General features: G+C 38.7%; 1 protein-coding gene across 20 annotated transcripts in view; it reads left to right on the forward strand.

Annotated features, from left to right (window-relative positions):
• Positions 1–16249, forward strand: part of VEZT (vezatin, adherens junctions transmembrane protein) — an 80247-nt gene that overhangs the window by 18939 nt on the left and 45059 nt on the right. For 16 of the 20 annotated variants that reach the window (XM_017946128.3, XM_017946129.3, XM_017946127.3 and 13 more), the window contains one exon: positions 12074–12205. In XM_017946128.3, the coding sequence (XP_017801617.1) occupies positions 12074–12205 (132 nt within the window). Of the gene's footprint in view, positions 1–4208; positions 4278–12073; positions 12206–16249 lie in introns of all 20 variants that reach the window. The other 4 variants (XM_021922801.2, XM_021922800.2, XM_009181441.4 and 1 more) reach the window with 1 other exon arrangement.

Here is a 16249-nt window from a genome sequence, read left to right on the forward strand (position 1 = left end):
ATGGAGGTTGCAGTGAGCCGAGATTGTGCCACTGCACTCCGGCGTGAACAACAGACCGGAGAAAGAAAGAAAGAGAGAAAGAGAGAGAAGGAGGAGGAGGAGGAGGAGGGGGAGGAGGGGAGGGAAGGAGGGAGGGAAGGAAGAAGTGAGGGAGGGAGGGAGGGAGGGAAGGAAGGAAGGAAGGAAGGAAGGAAGGAAGGAAGGAAGGAAGGAAGGAAAGAGAGAGATGAAGAAAGAAGTGACATAGAAGAAAAACAGAAAGAAGCATTGCAACAATGACTACTGAGTTGGAAGACAGACAAAGATTGACTGTTCTTAGCAAGCAAGCAAGAAAGAAAGAGAAGGGAAAGAAGGGAAAGAAAGGAAAGAAAGAGACATAGAAGAAAAACAGAAACATTGCAACGAGTACTGAGTTGTAAGATAGACAGTCGTTGACTGTTCTTAGTCCAGTAGAGGTGCTGGATTGTGGACCTGTAGTATTGATATTACTAGTGTGTCAATATCCAAAAGAAACCATTCAGTAAAGTGCCATTTGTGGAAGACGCTAGGTTTATTGAGATATCTAACTTTCCTAGTTAATATCTGTGGCCCAGATAGTCAGATTTGCACTTCTTTTCTTATGTTGACACCCCAACAGAATTTTTTAAAGAAGGAAATTTTTTTTTTTTGGAAGACTGAATATCAGTTAGATGAGCATGAAGTTTATGTAGAAATAATCTCCCAACAGCTTAGCTCAGCTATTCTTAAAGTTTTTAAAATTTAAGGCTCTACTGGAGTAAAACGATGTTATATAGAAAATTATTTTCCTCAGATATTTTTAATACTGTAATAACATTTCTCAGCCTATTTAAAGGTTCATATTGATCATCACAATACTTCTTTAAGTGTAACGAAGTGCTATAGTATTTTGGTTTTATATTAGTAGCTGATTAAAATTCCAATGCACGAATTCTAATGCAGTTATTTTGAAGGTAGCTCATTTCACTCTTAGAAAGCCTGTTGAGTTTTTGCAACAGGCTGTTGAGCATTGCAAGTCATGAAAAACAACTAATTTTCCATTTTGGTCACTGCTTTTCACATCAGTCACCATCCCAAAATAAAAAGTAAATAATGAAAGCAGCTGCTAGGCTACTTATTTTTTTGTGATTTTTTTCAATCTCTGATTGAACTCGAAATGCTCGAAAACAGGTTCTCAGCCTTAGAACTATTGACACTTTGGGCCAGATAACTCTTTGTGAGGGTTGTCCTATGCAATATAGGATGTTGAGCAGCATCCCGATCTCTATGCACTAGATACCAGTAGCACTGCTCACATCCACCCCACAGTTTTTTGGGGGTTTTGGGATTTGTTTTTTTAAGATGGAGTCTCGCTCTGTTGCCCAGGCTGGAGTGCCGTGGCACTATCTTGGCTGCAGCCTCCGCCTCCTGGGTTCAAACGATTCTCCTGCCTCAGGCCTCCCAAGTCATTGGGACTGCAGATGTGCACCACCATGCCTGGCTAATTTTTGTGTTTTTTTTTTTTTCAGTAGAGACGAGGTTTCACTGTGTTGGCCAGACTGGTCTCAAACTTGTGACCTCAAGTGACCCACCCATCTTGGCCTCCCAGAGTGCTGGGATTATAGGTGTGAGCCACCATGCCTTGCCGACAGGTTTTGTTAGTTTGTTTTGAGACGAGTCTTAAATGGCTTACTGCGGCCTTGAGCTCCAGGCTCAAGCAGTCCTTCACTTTCACTTTCAGCCTCCCAAGTAGCTGGGACCACAGGTGCACACCACCATTTCTGGCTAATTCTTTTATTTTTAGTAGAGACAAGGTCTTGCTTTATATTGCCTAGGATAGTCTCAGATGCTTGGCCTCAAGCAGTTCCTCCTGCCTTGGCCTCCCAAAGTCCTGAGATTACAGGTTTGAGCTACCCTGCCTAGCACACTCCTCAGTTTTAACAATGAAAAATGTCTCCAGAAATTGCCAGATGTGGGGAGGGGGAGTTGTGCAGTGATGATCTACTTTGAGAACCACTGCTTTATAAGAACATAGTAGTTTTTTTGTTTCTACTTTTTGTTTTTAACTGTCTTGTTTAATGGTGATTTTAAAACATGGCTCAGAAAAATCACATAATTGAGAATAGTTTATTCCGTGAACTTTATATTAGCTTGTGGAAAGACAATGTGAATAATTCAAATTGACAAGTAAGTAGACACTTACTTGTGCCTTCACTGAGACTAGCAACTTGAAATCATGTTGCTAGAGGATACCTTTGATATTTGTTGACCTCGGTGAAAATATTAAAAAGCATAGACATTGTTGCAGGAAGTTTACAAGTCCAAATACTTGCTCATCATTTTCTGAATTTTTAAAATAAATACATAAAATAACGTGTACAAGTTACACTAGTTGATACACATGTGATTAACTCATAAATTTATTTTAGATCTTAACTATATTAACTTTTGCTTTTTGTCATATTCTCTTTCAGTAGAGGTTAAAAGTACCACTGCTATGGAAGTACCACTACTAGATGAAAGTTTGAGCTGGACGTGGTGGCTCACACCTGTAATCCCAGCACTTTGGGAGGCCAAGGTGGAAGGATTGCTTGAGGCCAGGAGTTCAAGATCAGCCTGGGCAACATAGTGAGACCCTGTCTCTAAAAAAGAAAAAATAGAAATAAAATCACCTGAGACTATTAGATGGAAGTTTGTAAGACTCTAATGGGTTTTTTTCTGGTTTTTATTTTGTTTTGTTTTGTTTTGTTTTTTAGAGACAGGATTTTGCTATGTTGCCTAGGCTGGAGTATGGTGGCTATTCACAAGTGTGACCATAGGCCCTACAGCCTCAAACTCCTGGACTCAAGCAGGCATCCCCAGTAGCTGGGACTACATATGCGGTGTTTTAAAATCTAAAATCTAAATGGGCCGGGCGTGGTGGCTCGCGCCTGTAATCCCAGCACTTTGGGAGGCTGAGGCAGGTGGATCACCTGAGGTCAGGAGTTCGAGACCAGCCTGGCCAACCTGGTGAAACCCTGTGTCTACTAAAAATACAAAAGTCAGCTGGGCATGGTGGCTGACTCCTGTAGTCCCAGCTACTTGAGAGGCTAAGGCAGGAGAATCACTTGAACCTGGGAGGGGGAAGTTGCAGTGAGCCGAGATGGCGCCACTGTGTTCTAGCCTGGGCCACAAGAGCGAAACTCCATCTCACCAAAAAAAAAAAACAATAAAATGATTTTTTTCCCCAGATTATAATAATAATAAGTTGAATATTTTCGAGTTTACATTTTTGTTCCATAGTATTTTCTTAAGCCTTTTATACCAGACTTTAGGAAAACCTAGCATCTGATTTTTAAAAGACTTTTATTATAGACCTTAAAATTGTATTTTAAGGGGGAGAATACTACAACGAAAACTCCATGGCCAGGCCTGGTGGCTTATGCCTGTAATTCCAGCACTTAAGCTCAGGAGTTCCAGACCAGCCTGGGCAACCTGGTGAAACCCCGTCCCTACCAAAAATGCAAAAAGTGAACTGGGGGTGGTGGTGCACACCCGTGGTCCCAGCTACTTGGAAGACAGAGATAGGAGGATTGCTTGGAGGTTGCCATGAGCAGAGATAGCACTACTGCACTCCAACCTGGGTGACAGAGTGTGACACCATCTCAAAAAAAAAAGAAAAAAGCTCCATTTACCCATCACTCAGCTTCAGCAGCTGTTAACATTTTACCAAACTGTCTCATCTATTCCTCTTCCCCTCTCCCATCTTTTTTCTTGGTGTATTTTAAAGCAAATACCATATGACTCCCATTTGTCCTGTTATAAATAAATAAATAAATAAAAATAAAGCAAATATCAGACATTACCTAATTTCACCTGTAAATGTATCAGTATGTATCTCTAACAGACAAGTACTTGCTGTGATTTAGGTGTGGTTTGTCCCTGCCAAAACTCATTTGAAATTTAATTGCCATGCAACGATGTTGGGAGGTAGAACCTTTAAGAGGTAGGACCTAATGGGAAGCATTTAGGTCACGAGGCTCCACTTTCATGGATGGCTTGGTGCCATTCTCACAATAGTGAGTGAGTTTTTGCTCTCTCAAAACTGAATTAGTTCTCTTGGGAATTGATTAGTTCTTGAAAGAGCAGGTTATAAAGTAAGGACATCCTTAGTGCTTGGCCCCTTTGCACATAACCACTCCCCTTTTGACCTTCTACCATATTATATCTAGGCAGCAGAGCCCTTACCAGAAGCCAGTGGCATGCTCTTGAACTTCCCAGCCTGCAGAACTATGAGCTAAGTAAGCTTCTTTCTTTATAAAATATGCAGTGTCAAGTATTCTGTTATAACAACACAAAACAGACTAAGAACTCTTTTTTTTTTCCTTTTCCAAGATAACACTGGCCAGGCACAGTGGCTTACACCTATAATCCCAGTGCTTTGGGAGGCCGAGGTGGGAGGATCACATGAGCCTAGGGGTTGGAGACCAGCCTGGGCAATATAGTGAGACCCTGTCCCTAAAATAAAGAACAATTAGCCGGACATAGTGGCACATACCTGTAGTACCAGCTACACAGGAGGCTGAGGTGGGAGGATCCCTTGAGCCCAGGAGTTTGAGGCTGCAGTGAGCCATGCACGCCACTGCATGGGTGGCAGAACGAGACCCTGTTTCTAAATAAATAAATAATGATAACACCAATATAATTATCTCATCTAACTAACAAAATTAATAATAATTTCCTAATAATCTAATACCTAGTCTGTGTTTGAGCTTCCTTAAATTCTCGAAAATGCCTTCTTACAGTTGTTCCAAGCAGGATCGAAAACAATGTCCATATGCTGCACTGGGTGATAGGTCCCTTTAGTCTTACCCCACCCTCTTGCCTCTTTTTTTTTTTTTTTTTTTTTTTTTAGACAAGATCTGGCCCTGTCATCCAGGCTGGTGTGCAATGGTGCGATCTCTATTCACTGCAACCTCTGCCTCCCAGGCTTACACCATCCTCCCTCCCACCTCAGTCTCCCACCTCTCACTGTTTTAAAAGTCATTTATTTGTTGAAGAAATTTGATAATTTGTTTTTGGTGTGTGTGTGTGTTTTTTTTTTAAAGACAAATGCATTTCATTATTTATTTAGATATGTCCTTGAGTCATGGGAACTAAATAATTTGATCTGCAGGATTTCCATACTCTGTATTTAGCTTATATTGTAGCATAAGATGGCATTTGGTTTAGCACAAAATTCTGTATTTTAAAATACCACTTTTGGCCAGGCATGGTGGCTCATGCCTGTAATCCCAGCAATTTGGGAGTCTGAGGTGGGCGGATCATTTGAGGTCGGAGTTAAAGACCAGCCTAGCCAACATGATGAAACCCCATATCTACTAAAAATACAAAAAATTATCTAGGCGTAGTAGCGCATGCCTGTAATCCCAGCTACTTGGGAGGCTGAAGCAGGAGAATCACTTGAACCCGGGAGGTGGAGGTTGCAGTCAGCCAAGATCATGCCACTGTACTCCAGCCTGGGTGACACGGGGAGACTCTGTCTCAAAAAATAAAAAATAAAAGTACCACTTTTTTATCTTGTTTCTCAGAGTGTCGTGAGTTTTATTTTACTACCTGAACAAGTTTAGGAGTCCCATAGCATTCTTACTTTGTGCTTAAGGAAGCTGAAACAGGGAGAGGATTTTTCTGGAAACAGAGCATTCCTAGAAAGTACCAGAGCACTCAGTATTTCCTTGGTAATGTTGAAAGCTTAATGAACCATGGTTTTATCAGAGGTATCACAAGATAAAACTTTTTAGGAAAAACTTTTCCTGTTTTGTTTTATCCCCTGTGCCTACATGTTGCCTGACATGGAAAATGTTCAGTAAGTATTTATTATTGAATCAGTTGCCTAATTCTGCCATCTTTGGCCCATTCTTCTCTGACCCAAGACCTGAAAGCTTACAACTTGTTCTATCTATAAGAGTTTAAAGCAGTTTAAAAGAGTGAAGCTAATAATAAAAGCATTGTAGCCAGATACAACTGCTCATGTCTGTAATCCCAATGACTCAAGAGGCTGAGGCGGGAGGATCCCTTGAGGCCAGGAGTTAAAGACCAGCCAGAGAAACATAGCAAGACTCCATCTCTACAATAAATTTAAAAATTATCTGAGTATGGTGGCTTGTACCTGTAGTCCCAGCCACTCAGAGGGTGAGGTGGGAGGATTGCTTGACCTCCAGAGGTTGAGGCTATAGTAAGCTATGATCATGCCGCTGCACTCCAGCCTGGGTGACAGAGAAAGACCCTGTCTCAAATAAAAGCTAACCAGCAATGATGTAGTGATGACACTGGCACTTGTACAGAATACATCATGAATCATGTAGAAAACAAGCGTTGCCATAAGTGAATGGTCAAACTGTATACATCTGAAAGATCTGATGTCTTGTCTTTTCTTTTTTTTTTTTTTGGAGCTGGGGTCTCACTCTGTTGCCGAGGCTGAAGTACAGTGGCGGGATCTCAGCTCACTGTGACCTCCACCTCCCAGGTTCAAGAGATTCTCCTGCTTCAGTCTCCCGAGTAGCTGGGATTACAGACGTGTGCCACCATGCCTGGCTAATTTTTGTATTTTTAGTAGAGACGGGATTTCACCATGTTGGCGAGACTGGTGTCAAACTCCTGACCTCAAGTGATCCACCTGCCTTGGCCTCCCAAAGTGCTGGGATTACAGGCGTGAGCCACTGCACCCACCTGGATCTGATATCTTTATGTGGGGCCTGCAGGGAGTAGGACTGGCAAGAAATGCCAGTAGTGTAGGACTTGGATGAAATATTTTCTTGAAGAGCTTTCTTCAGCAAAAATTTGGGGTTTTCCTGTCTATTTTTGTTTATTTTTATTGCAAAAATGTTTCAGCCACCAGAACAATCTTAGCACAACCAAAGTTTCTTGGATGTTTTTCATTTAGCAAAATTCTTTCTTGTGTTATGATACATGTTTTCTGTCAGCTAAAACTTACAGGAATAGTGAACCACAAAGATTTCCTGAGGAGCTCCCACATGCTGTGTCTGAGGTTACTCGTATTTCTTTTGGCATCAATAACATTCTCCAATACTTCGAAATTATAGTTTGAGTCCAGTGTTAATGATTTCTCTTCAAAAAAAACAACTTAAATAAAACATTTGTGGTTTTATTTTGCTTGAACCAAGGAAAAGTCATAATAGAGACAACTACCTACTCTGCTTTACCCTCCACACAAAAACACCCCTTTCTAAAACTGCCATATAATACTTTATGAAAAATAAACATTTCCCTGTATTTATTAGTGTATAAGCCTAATATCCCAAAACCTCTAAATATAGTGGTCAGAACAGTTGCAATGGGGAGCCCCCCCTTGCTGTAAAAGAAAAAAAAAGTCAAAATAAATTATCTTATGTTGGATGATCAGGTTTTAATAATAAGACATTATTTGCCTTTTTCACTCCCATTCTCATGTGCATGTACAGAGTACAAAAAGCTCATCAGATGGTTGCATATTCTATATTAACATTTAGCTATTTGAAACTATTACTTGTTGTTTTGGTATGGCTATTCCTCTTTGATGCTACAATGATCAGAAAAGACTTAAAATACTTCTGGCTTTCCAACTATATTATTTGTGTAAGCCTTGATTTTTCTGTATACTTCACCCAAAACAATAAATTGCAACACATTGAATGCGGAAGCAGATATAAGTATCCAGCAATTTTCTATTAAGCCAAACAATAAAGAGATTTGCAAAAAGTGTAAAACAATCTGTTCTTCTCTAGGAATTTTTTTCATTTTGGAGAATTTTTTCATTAAACATATGTTTAACATTGTAACAGGTTTATTGCTATTTTCAAGTAAAATGGTAATTTTTTTTTAAATTTTAGTTTTCAGTTCTAATATGATATCATTAGATGTCCATGTAAACAAAAGCTCTTTGGGGCTCTCAATAATTTTTTAGATTATAAGGAGAGCTGAGACCAAAAATTTGAGAACTACTGGTCAGGATATGGTTTTCTGAGATCTATTAAATAATACACAAGTTATTTGACAGTTTCAGAGAAAAACTGATAGCAATTTTATTCCTAAACATTTTTAAAGAATTAATGTAAACATAATGAATAGAACTTGAGTGTTCATAGCGTTCATACAGTATCTGGGTTTACATGTGTTAGGAAGTGATGTGATTTGCACTAACAGCCAAAAATAGAAAATGCAAATATGAAATATAACTAGTAGAAAATAGAAAAATAGAAAAATGCAAATATGAAATATAACTAGTAGATAACTAGAAATTACATTTTATTGAACCTGCAATACATTCACCTCAGTCTCCAAAGGTTGTCTTCTATGAAACTTTGTCAAATACTTTGTTACATACAGTCATAAAACAAAGTATGGTGATCACCTTGGTAGGCCAGATTTCTCCAGAACTGTAAAACAGTGCTTTCTGAGATAAAACTGATCTGTTACTAAAGATGGGGAAGAAACCAAAACTACTGAGGAATCACTCATAGTTATATAGCACAAATGGATGTGCTACACCTTTAACAAGAAGCCTGTGAAACCAGTCAAAAAGTTAATGGGAAGTTTTATTTGGAGAAAAGGCAGAATAAGCTACTGGTAGAATTTGCTGTATCACATGATACTGTTGGATATGATCTGTGATATACAAGGTGAGTGATTAATGTGCTGTTGTTGTGAAATGTGAAATAGCAAGTGTTCCAGATTATGGTGATCTGAACTGAGTATGTATATGTGCCCTCAGCTTATATACAGAACATATTTGAAGAACAAAATATTCTTGTTTCTCTTCTGATTATCATTTAAAAAAAAAAATCTATACTATATTTTGTTATTTTGTGATCTGTGACATAAAGTGAAAAAGGAAAGGACATTAGGGTCAGTGATGAGAGTATTAGCTATGTGTGCAGTAAAAAAGGGCATTATAATCTCAATAAAAAGTTTGTACTCATCTCAACTCTCTAAGTCTCTTGCCGAGAACACTTAGCAGTCAAGAATATGTCTCCTGGTTTTGACTGAGTCTTTTATTAGAAGAGGAGGACATGATGGCTTGCACCTGTAGTCCCAGCTACTCAAGAGGCTGAAGCCAGAGGACAGCCTGAGCCCAGGAGTTCTAGGCCAGCCTGGACAATACAGTGAGACCCTATCTAAAAAAAAAAAAAAAAGAGAAAGAAAGAAAGAGAAAAAGAAAAAAAGAAAACAAAAAGAACAGGAGTCAGCAAATTAAGGTTTTTGGGCTGGATTTGCCACTGTGACCTGTACCCCCATTTTTGTATGGCAGGTTTTTAAAATGTTTTTAAACAGCTAGGGAAAATATCAAAAGAATATTTTGTGACATGTGAAAATTATATGAAGTTCAAATTTCAGTGTCTATAAATAAAGTTTTATTGGGACATAGCCATACTCATTAGTTTATGTATTGGCTGTGTCTGTTTTCTCACTACAGCAGCAGACTTGATTAGTTGTGACAGAGACCATATGGCTTGCAGAGTTGAAATATTTACTATCTGGCCTTTTACCGAAAAAGGCTGCTGACCCAGAGTTAGAGTAACTTCCCTTTGATCCATCTTATTTATTGTTCTTCCCCATGGGAGTTCATTTGAAGAAAGGGTTCTACTGCCTTAAAAACAATGTTTTTTTTTAAAGTATGTAAGGTCAGCCCAAACAAATGAACTGGCATTCTTGTTCTCTTGCCCCCACTGGGGCAAGAGCAGGGTGGGGTTCACAGTTCACTTTGAAAATGCAGATTCAGTAATTCAAGGTAATATTTGAATATACATTATGGGTGATATCAAGATTAACCATTTGTGCTGCCAGAAATTTTAAATCTGGTAGAGGGATAAGAAACATATTTTCCTTATATTACTGTTTTTTTAATATTTTCTTAAAAAAAGAGATTAAACGTAGCTTAAAAGAAAGGCATTTGATTCAATTCCTGTTCTCTCAAATTGTTTTTCCACAAATTGCTACCAGTCCAGCAGATTCCCACTCTTCCTCAGTCTTCTGAACGCAAGAATATATTCCCTAAATGTCTTGGTCTATCTTAGCTATCTCTCCTGTTTTCATAGTATCCAAATACTTTCCTGACATTGTTAATTTGCTTGGTTGTATTTGTACTGAACTGTAAGTAACTTTTTGGTATCTTCCTTAATAGACATGGAAAGGACTGTTTCTTATTTTAAGTAATATAGTATTATCCTGCTTTTTCTAACTGAGTGAACCTGTTTCCTCATCTGTGGAATTGGAATAAAAATAATAATGATGATGATAATAATACCTTTTATTGTTGTGAACCTTAACCTAGAAGATGAAAGTAAAATACTTAGTTAAGAATTTTTTTTTTTTTTCTGTTGTTTTATCTCTGAAACCTAATTACAGTCTTTTTGGAGATTTAAATATTTCATTGAATGGAATCAAGATTTATTTATTTATTTATTTATTTATTTATTTATTTTTGTGAGACAGAGTTTTGCTCTGTCACCCAGGCTGGAGTGTAATGGCGTAATCTCGGCTTACTTCAACCTCCGCCTCCCAGGTTCAAGCCATTCTCCCACCTCAGCCTCCTGAGTAGCTGAGATTACAGGCACCCGCCATCAAGACCGGGTAATTTTTGTATTTTAAATAGAGACAGAGTTTCACCATGTTGGCCAGGCTGGTCTTGAACTCCTGACCTCAGATAATCTGCCTGCCTCAGCCTCCCAAAGTGTTGGGATTACAGGTGTGAGCCACTGCGCCCAGCCAAGATTTATTTTTAAACATGTCACCAATTGTATGCTTTAGAGAAGGTTGAAAGTTAAAATTAAAGCTTGCTGTTCAGAAATAGTTGTCCAGTAGATTTTCATCCAGTAGTGACATTGATATTTCTGTTCAATAGAGTTGGGGTGATTTTTTTTTTGGGTCTGTTCCAAAAATCTGTGCTCTTTCCACATAGCTTATATATAGTTAAAAGTATAAATGGAGCGCTTACTATGTGGCAAGGACTGTTCCAGCTGCCTTATATTAATTTAATTTTCATAAGAACTCTATGAACTAAGTGCTGTTACTGCTATTTTTAGATGAGACAGCTGATGCATAAAAGGATTATACATTTCCCGGTTACTTAGCTAGTAAGAGGCAGAGTTGGGATTTGAATCTGTAGATTGGTTTTTGTTTGTTTTGAGACGGAGTTTTGCTGTTGTCACCCAGGCTGGAGTGCAGTGGTGTGATCTCGGCTCACTGCAACCTCTGCCTCCTGGGTTCAAGTGATTCTCCTGCCTTAGCCTCCTGAGTAGCTGGGATTACAGGCACATGCTTGGCTAATTTTTATATTTTTGGTAGAGTCAGGGTTTCACCATGTTGGCCAGGCTGGTCTCAAACTCCTCACCTCAGATGATCCACCCACCTTGTCCTCCCAAAGTGCTGGGATTACAGGCGTGAGCCAGTGCGCCCAGCAGATTGTATTCTTAACCTCTATGTTCTAATGCTTTTGTTAGCCATACTGTGTCCTATTTGTCATATGCTCGTATGTGAGATATAGCTTATCTAAGGTAACATTCTTGAAGAGTTTTAAGTTTGTTCACAGTGCTGAGCATATGGTAGATAATAGGTATTTGTGCTTGAATGAATTAAGAAATATGATGGGATGATAAAAAAATTATAATTCATACAATGTAATCATTGTTTAAGTATTCTTGGCTTTGAGTAATAACATTGTCGTTTGAGTTATCTGTAACTAACATTGGCTATTCTGAAGCAGTTTACTCTAAGACTGTTAACAATTGGGGCAATGAAATTGCTTAACAATCTATTTACATTTCTAAATTCATTTTTTCTTGCTGGTACTCACTCAGAAAGAAATCTGTGTGTTTTATTTAGAGTTTTTCCTTTTTTGGGTTCCTCTGTTGAATTGTTTGTTGATTTGTTTGTGTTAAATGGCATTGTATTATAACAGATAATTCAGTTCTTATAGAAGAAACCTTAAAGAATTTGGACATACTGGTTACAATAGTGAAGGTCTGGTATTAAGTTTGGCCTCCGAAACTTCTGAAATAGTAATGATCTTGAAATATGCTTTATTTTATGTATTTTTCAGAATTCTCCACTTTACCAATACTTACAGGATCTGGGACACACAGACTTTGAAATATGTTCTTCTTTGTCACCAAAAACAGAAAAATGCACAACAGAGGGACAACAAAAGCCTCCTACAAGAGTCCTACCAAAAGTAAGAAAGCATGCTCATTCTTTCTGGCTGAATCTTTTGCACTTTACCTTACTGGCTATTTAGATACTTCTTAAGCACTTCCATATCCTCCCTCACACTGGTAAGACTATTTATTTCATCAATAGTACAAAACTTTCTTTTTAGATAAACATGAATCCTTACTGCTTTGGAATATTTTGTAGGTAATTTATATCCAGTGAGGAAATAATTTGGTAGAGAATTAAAATACATTACTTATTTAAATATTGATGCTCTCCAAACAGAACCGGAAAAAATATACTAAAACTTTAATGAGAGCACAACTAATAGAAATCCTCTACTAACTGGATTTTTTCTCTTTAAATCTTTTTTTTTTTTTTCAAAGTATGAATTACAAGAAAGCAAATTGATATTTCTTAAACACAGTTTCAGGGGTATATAATGGAGTGAGTATAACTTCTGGTACCTTTTTTAATCTATAGAATTAAATACATTTATACAGTAAATATCTCATAGTCGATGTCCAGCATTGTGAAGCTGAGATACTAGAAAAATCTCCATTAATTATGTTGTACAAAATGCATTTTCTAGATTCATTTATGTCCTGCTAGCCATGTTTACTAAGATAAGAAATTTATGGTCCAGGCGCGGTGGCTCACGCCTGTAATCCCAGCACTTTGGGAGACCAAGGCGAGTGGATCACCTGAGGTCAGGAGTTTGAGACCAGCCTGGCCAACATGGTGAAATCCTGTCTCTACTAAAAATAGAAAAATTATCTGGGCGTGGTGGCGGGCGCCTGTAATCCCAGCTACTCAGGAGGCTGAGGCAGGAGAATCACTTGAACCTGGGAGGCAGAGGTGGCAGTGAACCGAGATCATGCCATTGCACTCCAGCCTGGGCAGCAAGAGCAAAACTCCGTCTCAAAAAATAAAAAAATAAAAATATTTACTCTGTTTTTAGGTAAGACAGTTGAAGCATAGGAGGATTATAAATTATCATAGGTTACTTAGCTTGTAAGAGGTGGAGTTGGGATTAGAACCTGTAGTTTACTCCCAGAGTTTATGTTCTTAACCTCTGTGTACCTGTCTACTACATTTTAGTTTTAACCAAAGGAATTGTAATTTAATAGAAAAAATATAACCAAATTTCCTCATTCCTTGAGCATTCTAGTTTAATCAGGGTTTTATCACTATTGAGAAGAGCATGTAAAGCTTTCAATTAGTCATTTACAGGGAAAGTATGGATTGGCATAAGGATCCTTTCCCCAATCTTCTTACAAAGACACCTAAAATGTAAGGTAACCAAGCTGGCCCATTTGTAACAACAGCCAAGTAAACACTAGAGAATTTTTCGACTAACACCCAGAAGGTGAGAGTTAGAATTAGAGTTCGCATGGATCAGAACCAGTTTTCCTAGTCCTCCATTGATACCATTTCTTCCCTGTGCCCTTTTTAAGTATAAATGTTCCTGGGAAGGGGTTTGTATATAATAGGCTATTTAATAAGGTTGGATTTGAGGTTACTTGGCAACACAAAACAAAGAATGGCCAGGGGATAGTCTTAGAGCAGCAGATGGTCATTTACCTCTAATTTTTTGTTTTGTTTTGTTTTGATACAAACTTGGGTTTTATGGGTATTATTGTCATTTATGACAAGTATTTTTATATTTAGAAATGTTGTTGCTAGATTATAAATAAGTCAAGTGAGAGTTTAAAATTGAATCCCCTCAGAAATTGAGGAACAATAAAAAGCATAGCCAGAGGTTGTTTTAAAAAATTACCAGGCTGGGCACAAAGGCTCATGTCTATAATCCCAGCACTTTGGGAGGCCAAGGCGGAAGGACCACTTGAGCCCAGGTGTTGGAGACCCACCGGGGCAACATAGCAAGACCCTGTCTCAAAAAAATTATCGTATGTCTAGAAAGTTTGTTTTGTCTTCATTTTATGTATGTATGTATTTATTTATTTATTTGAGATGGGGTCTTCCCCTATCACCCAGGCTGGAGTGTAGTGGTATGATTACAATTCACTGCAGCCTTCACTTTCTGGGCTCAAGTGATCCTCCCACCTCTGCCTCCCACGTACCTGGGACCACAGACATGTGCCACCATGCCCAGCTAATTTTGTTCTTTATTTTTTGTAGAGATTTAAAAATTGCCACTCACTGTGTTGCCCAGGTTGGTCTCAAACTCCTGACTTCAAGCAATCCTCCTACCTTGGCCTTACAGGTGTGAGCCACCACACCCAGCCATATTGCACATTTCTAAGACAAGTTTTTAACTGTAGGATCTATGTTTTTCTAAAATGAAGTTTTTTCCTTTTTTCGTGTGTTTTGTTTTGTTTTGTTTTGTTTTGTTTTTGTTTTTGAGACGGAGTCTCACTCTCGCCCAGGCTGGAGTGCAGTGATACGATCTTGGCTCACTGCAACATCCATCTCCCAGGTTCAAGTAATTCTGCCTCAGCTTCCCAAGTAGCTGGGATTATAGGCACAGGCCACCACGCCCAGCCAAGTTTTGTATTTTTAGTAGAGACAGGGTCTTACCATGTTGGCCAGGATGGTCTTGAACTCCCAACCTCAAGTGATCTGCCTACCTCAGCCTCCCAAACTGCTGGGATTACAGCAGTGAGCAACTGTGCCCGACCAATTTTTTTCCTAATTTGGGGAGAGCTAAATTTTAGAAAACTTGTTGTATTGTTTAGCTCATTGTCAGGGAATGTATGTTTACAATTGCTCCCAAAATTCTTTTCAAGGAATGAAGTATCAATTATTTCCTCTGAAAAGCTATTTTTCTGTGAGTTCTTAATGAAACCATCCTTAGCCTCTTTTTTAACTTTACTTTTGCATATGCTAATTAGTAGTTGTTAAGTAGTCTGCCCTGATATTCTTACTATGAATATTCATTCTGTCTCTTTTTCTGGTTTCTTTTCCTATGATTATTCTTAAATTCATTCCGTAGAGTTTTAGCAGCAGGCTTCTTGTTGGCTTGGTGTCTTCTCTGGGGATCTCATCTACTTTCTTGCCACTTATGTCCGTTCTTCAGTCTTTGCTGAGTTCCAGTTGCTTCTTAGACATTTTCATCTGCATGTGCCCCACAAAGCTCAGATTCAACTTGTCTAAAATAGGACTTCCTCAGACACCCCCAAAACAAACAAGCTAAAAAATATTCTTTTTAATAGTCCAAAATCACCACCCTCTCAGATACCCCCAAAACAAACAAACAAAAAATGTTCTTTTAAATAGTCCCAAATCACCATACTCTCAGTTACCATACCATTTCCAATCGTGCTGACATAGCCTTGGTCATCAGGTGATACATCAGGTCAGCTTCTATGTCTCTTTAACTCTTATTCATGATCATTTTTGTACTCATTACCTAATTTAAAGGCCTTTATTGTTATTTAGCTGGGTTATTAATTTTTTTTTTTTAATTTTTTGAGATGGAGTCTCGCACTGTAGCCCAGGCTGGAGTGCAGTGGTGCGATCTCAGCTAACTGCAACCTCTGCTTCCTGGGTTCAAGCGATTCTCCTGCCTCAGCCTCCTGAGTAGCTGGGATTACAGGTGCCCGCCACCACGCCCAGCTAATTTTTGGTATTTTCAGTAGAGACAGGGTTTCACTATGTTGGCCAGGTTGGTCTCGAACTCCTGACCTCATGATCTACCCACCTCGACCTCCCAAAGTGCTGGGATTACAGGCAGGAGCCACCGCCCTCAGCCTTGAATATCCTCTTACTCATGCTTCTTGTCTACAATCATTCCCTGCCAGTTTAGCCTCTGCACTATTGCCAATTATTTTTCTTTATTGTTTCGCTTCCTTGCATAAAAATCTTTTGTAGCTCCTCACGACCTACAGGATAATGTTCATACTATTATAGCGTATAAGACTAAGATCCTTTAAAACCTATCTCAGTGTACCTTTTTAACTTCCTTACTAATTCCTTCTTCCCTTGGGTCATAACTGCCCTGGCGTGCGCCACCATCCCTGTGGCATGTGTTTTCATGGCTCTTTCCTTCATCTTCTTCCCTTGACTGAAGTATTCTTCTCTCTTTGTTTTTTTGAGACGCAGT

Source organism: Papio anubis, chromosome 9 (assembly GCF_008728515.1).
Source record: "Papio anubis isolate 15944 chromosome 9, Panubis1.0, whole genome shotgun sequence".
In the NCBI taxonomy this organism is placed as follows: Eukaryota; Metazoa; Chordata; class Mammalia; order Primates; family Cercopithecidae; genus Papio; species Papio anubis.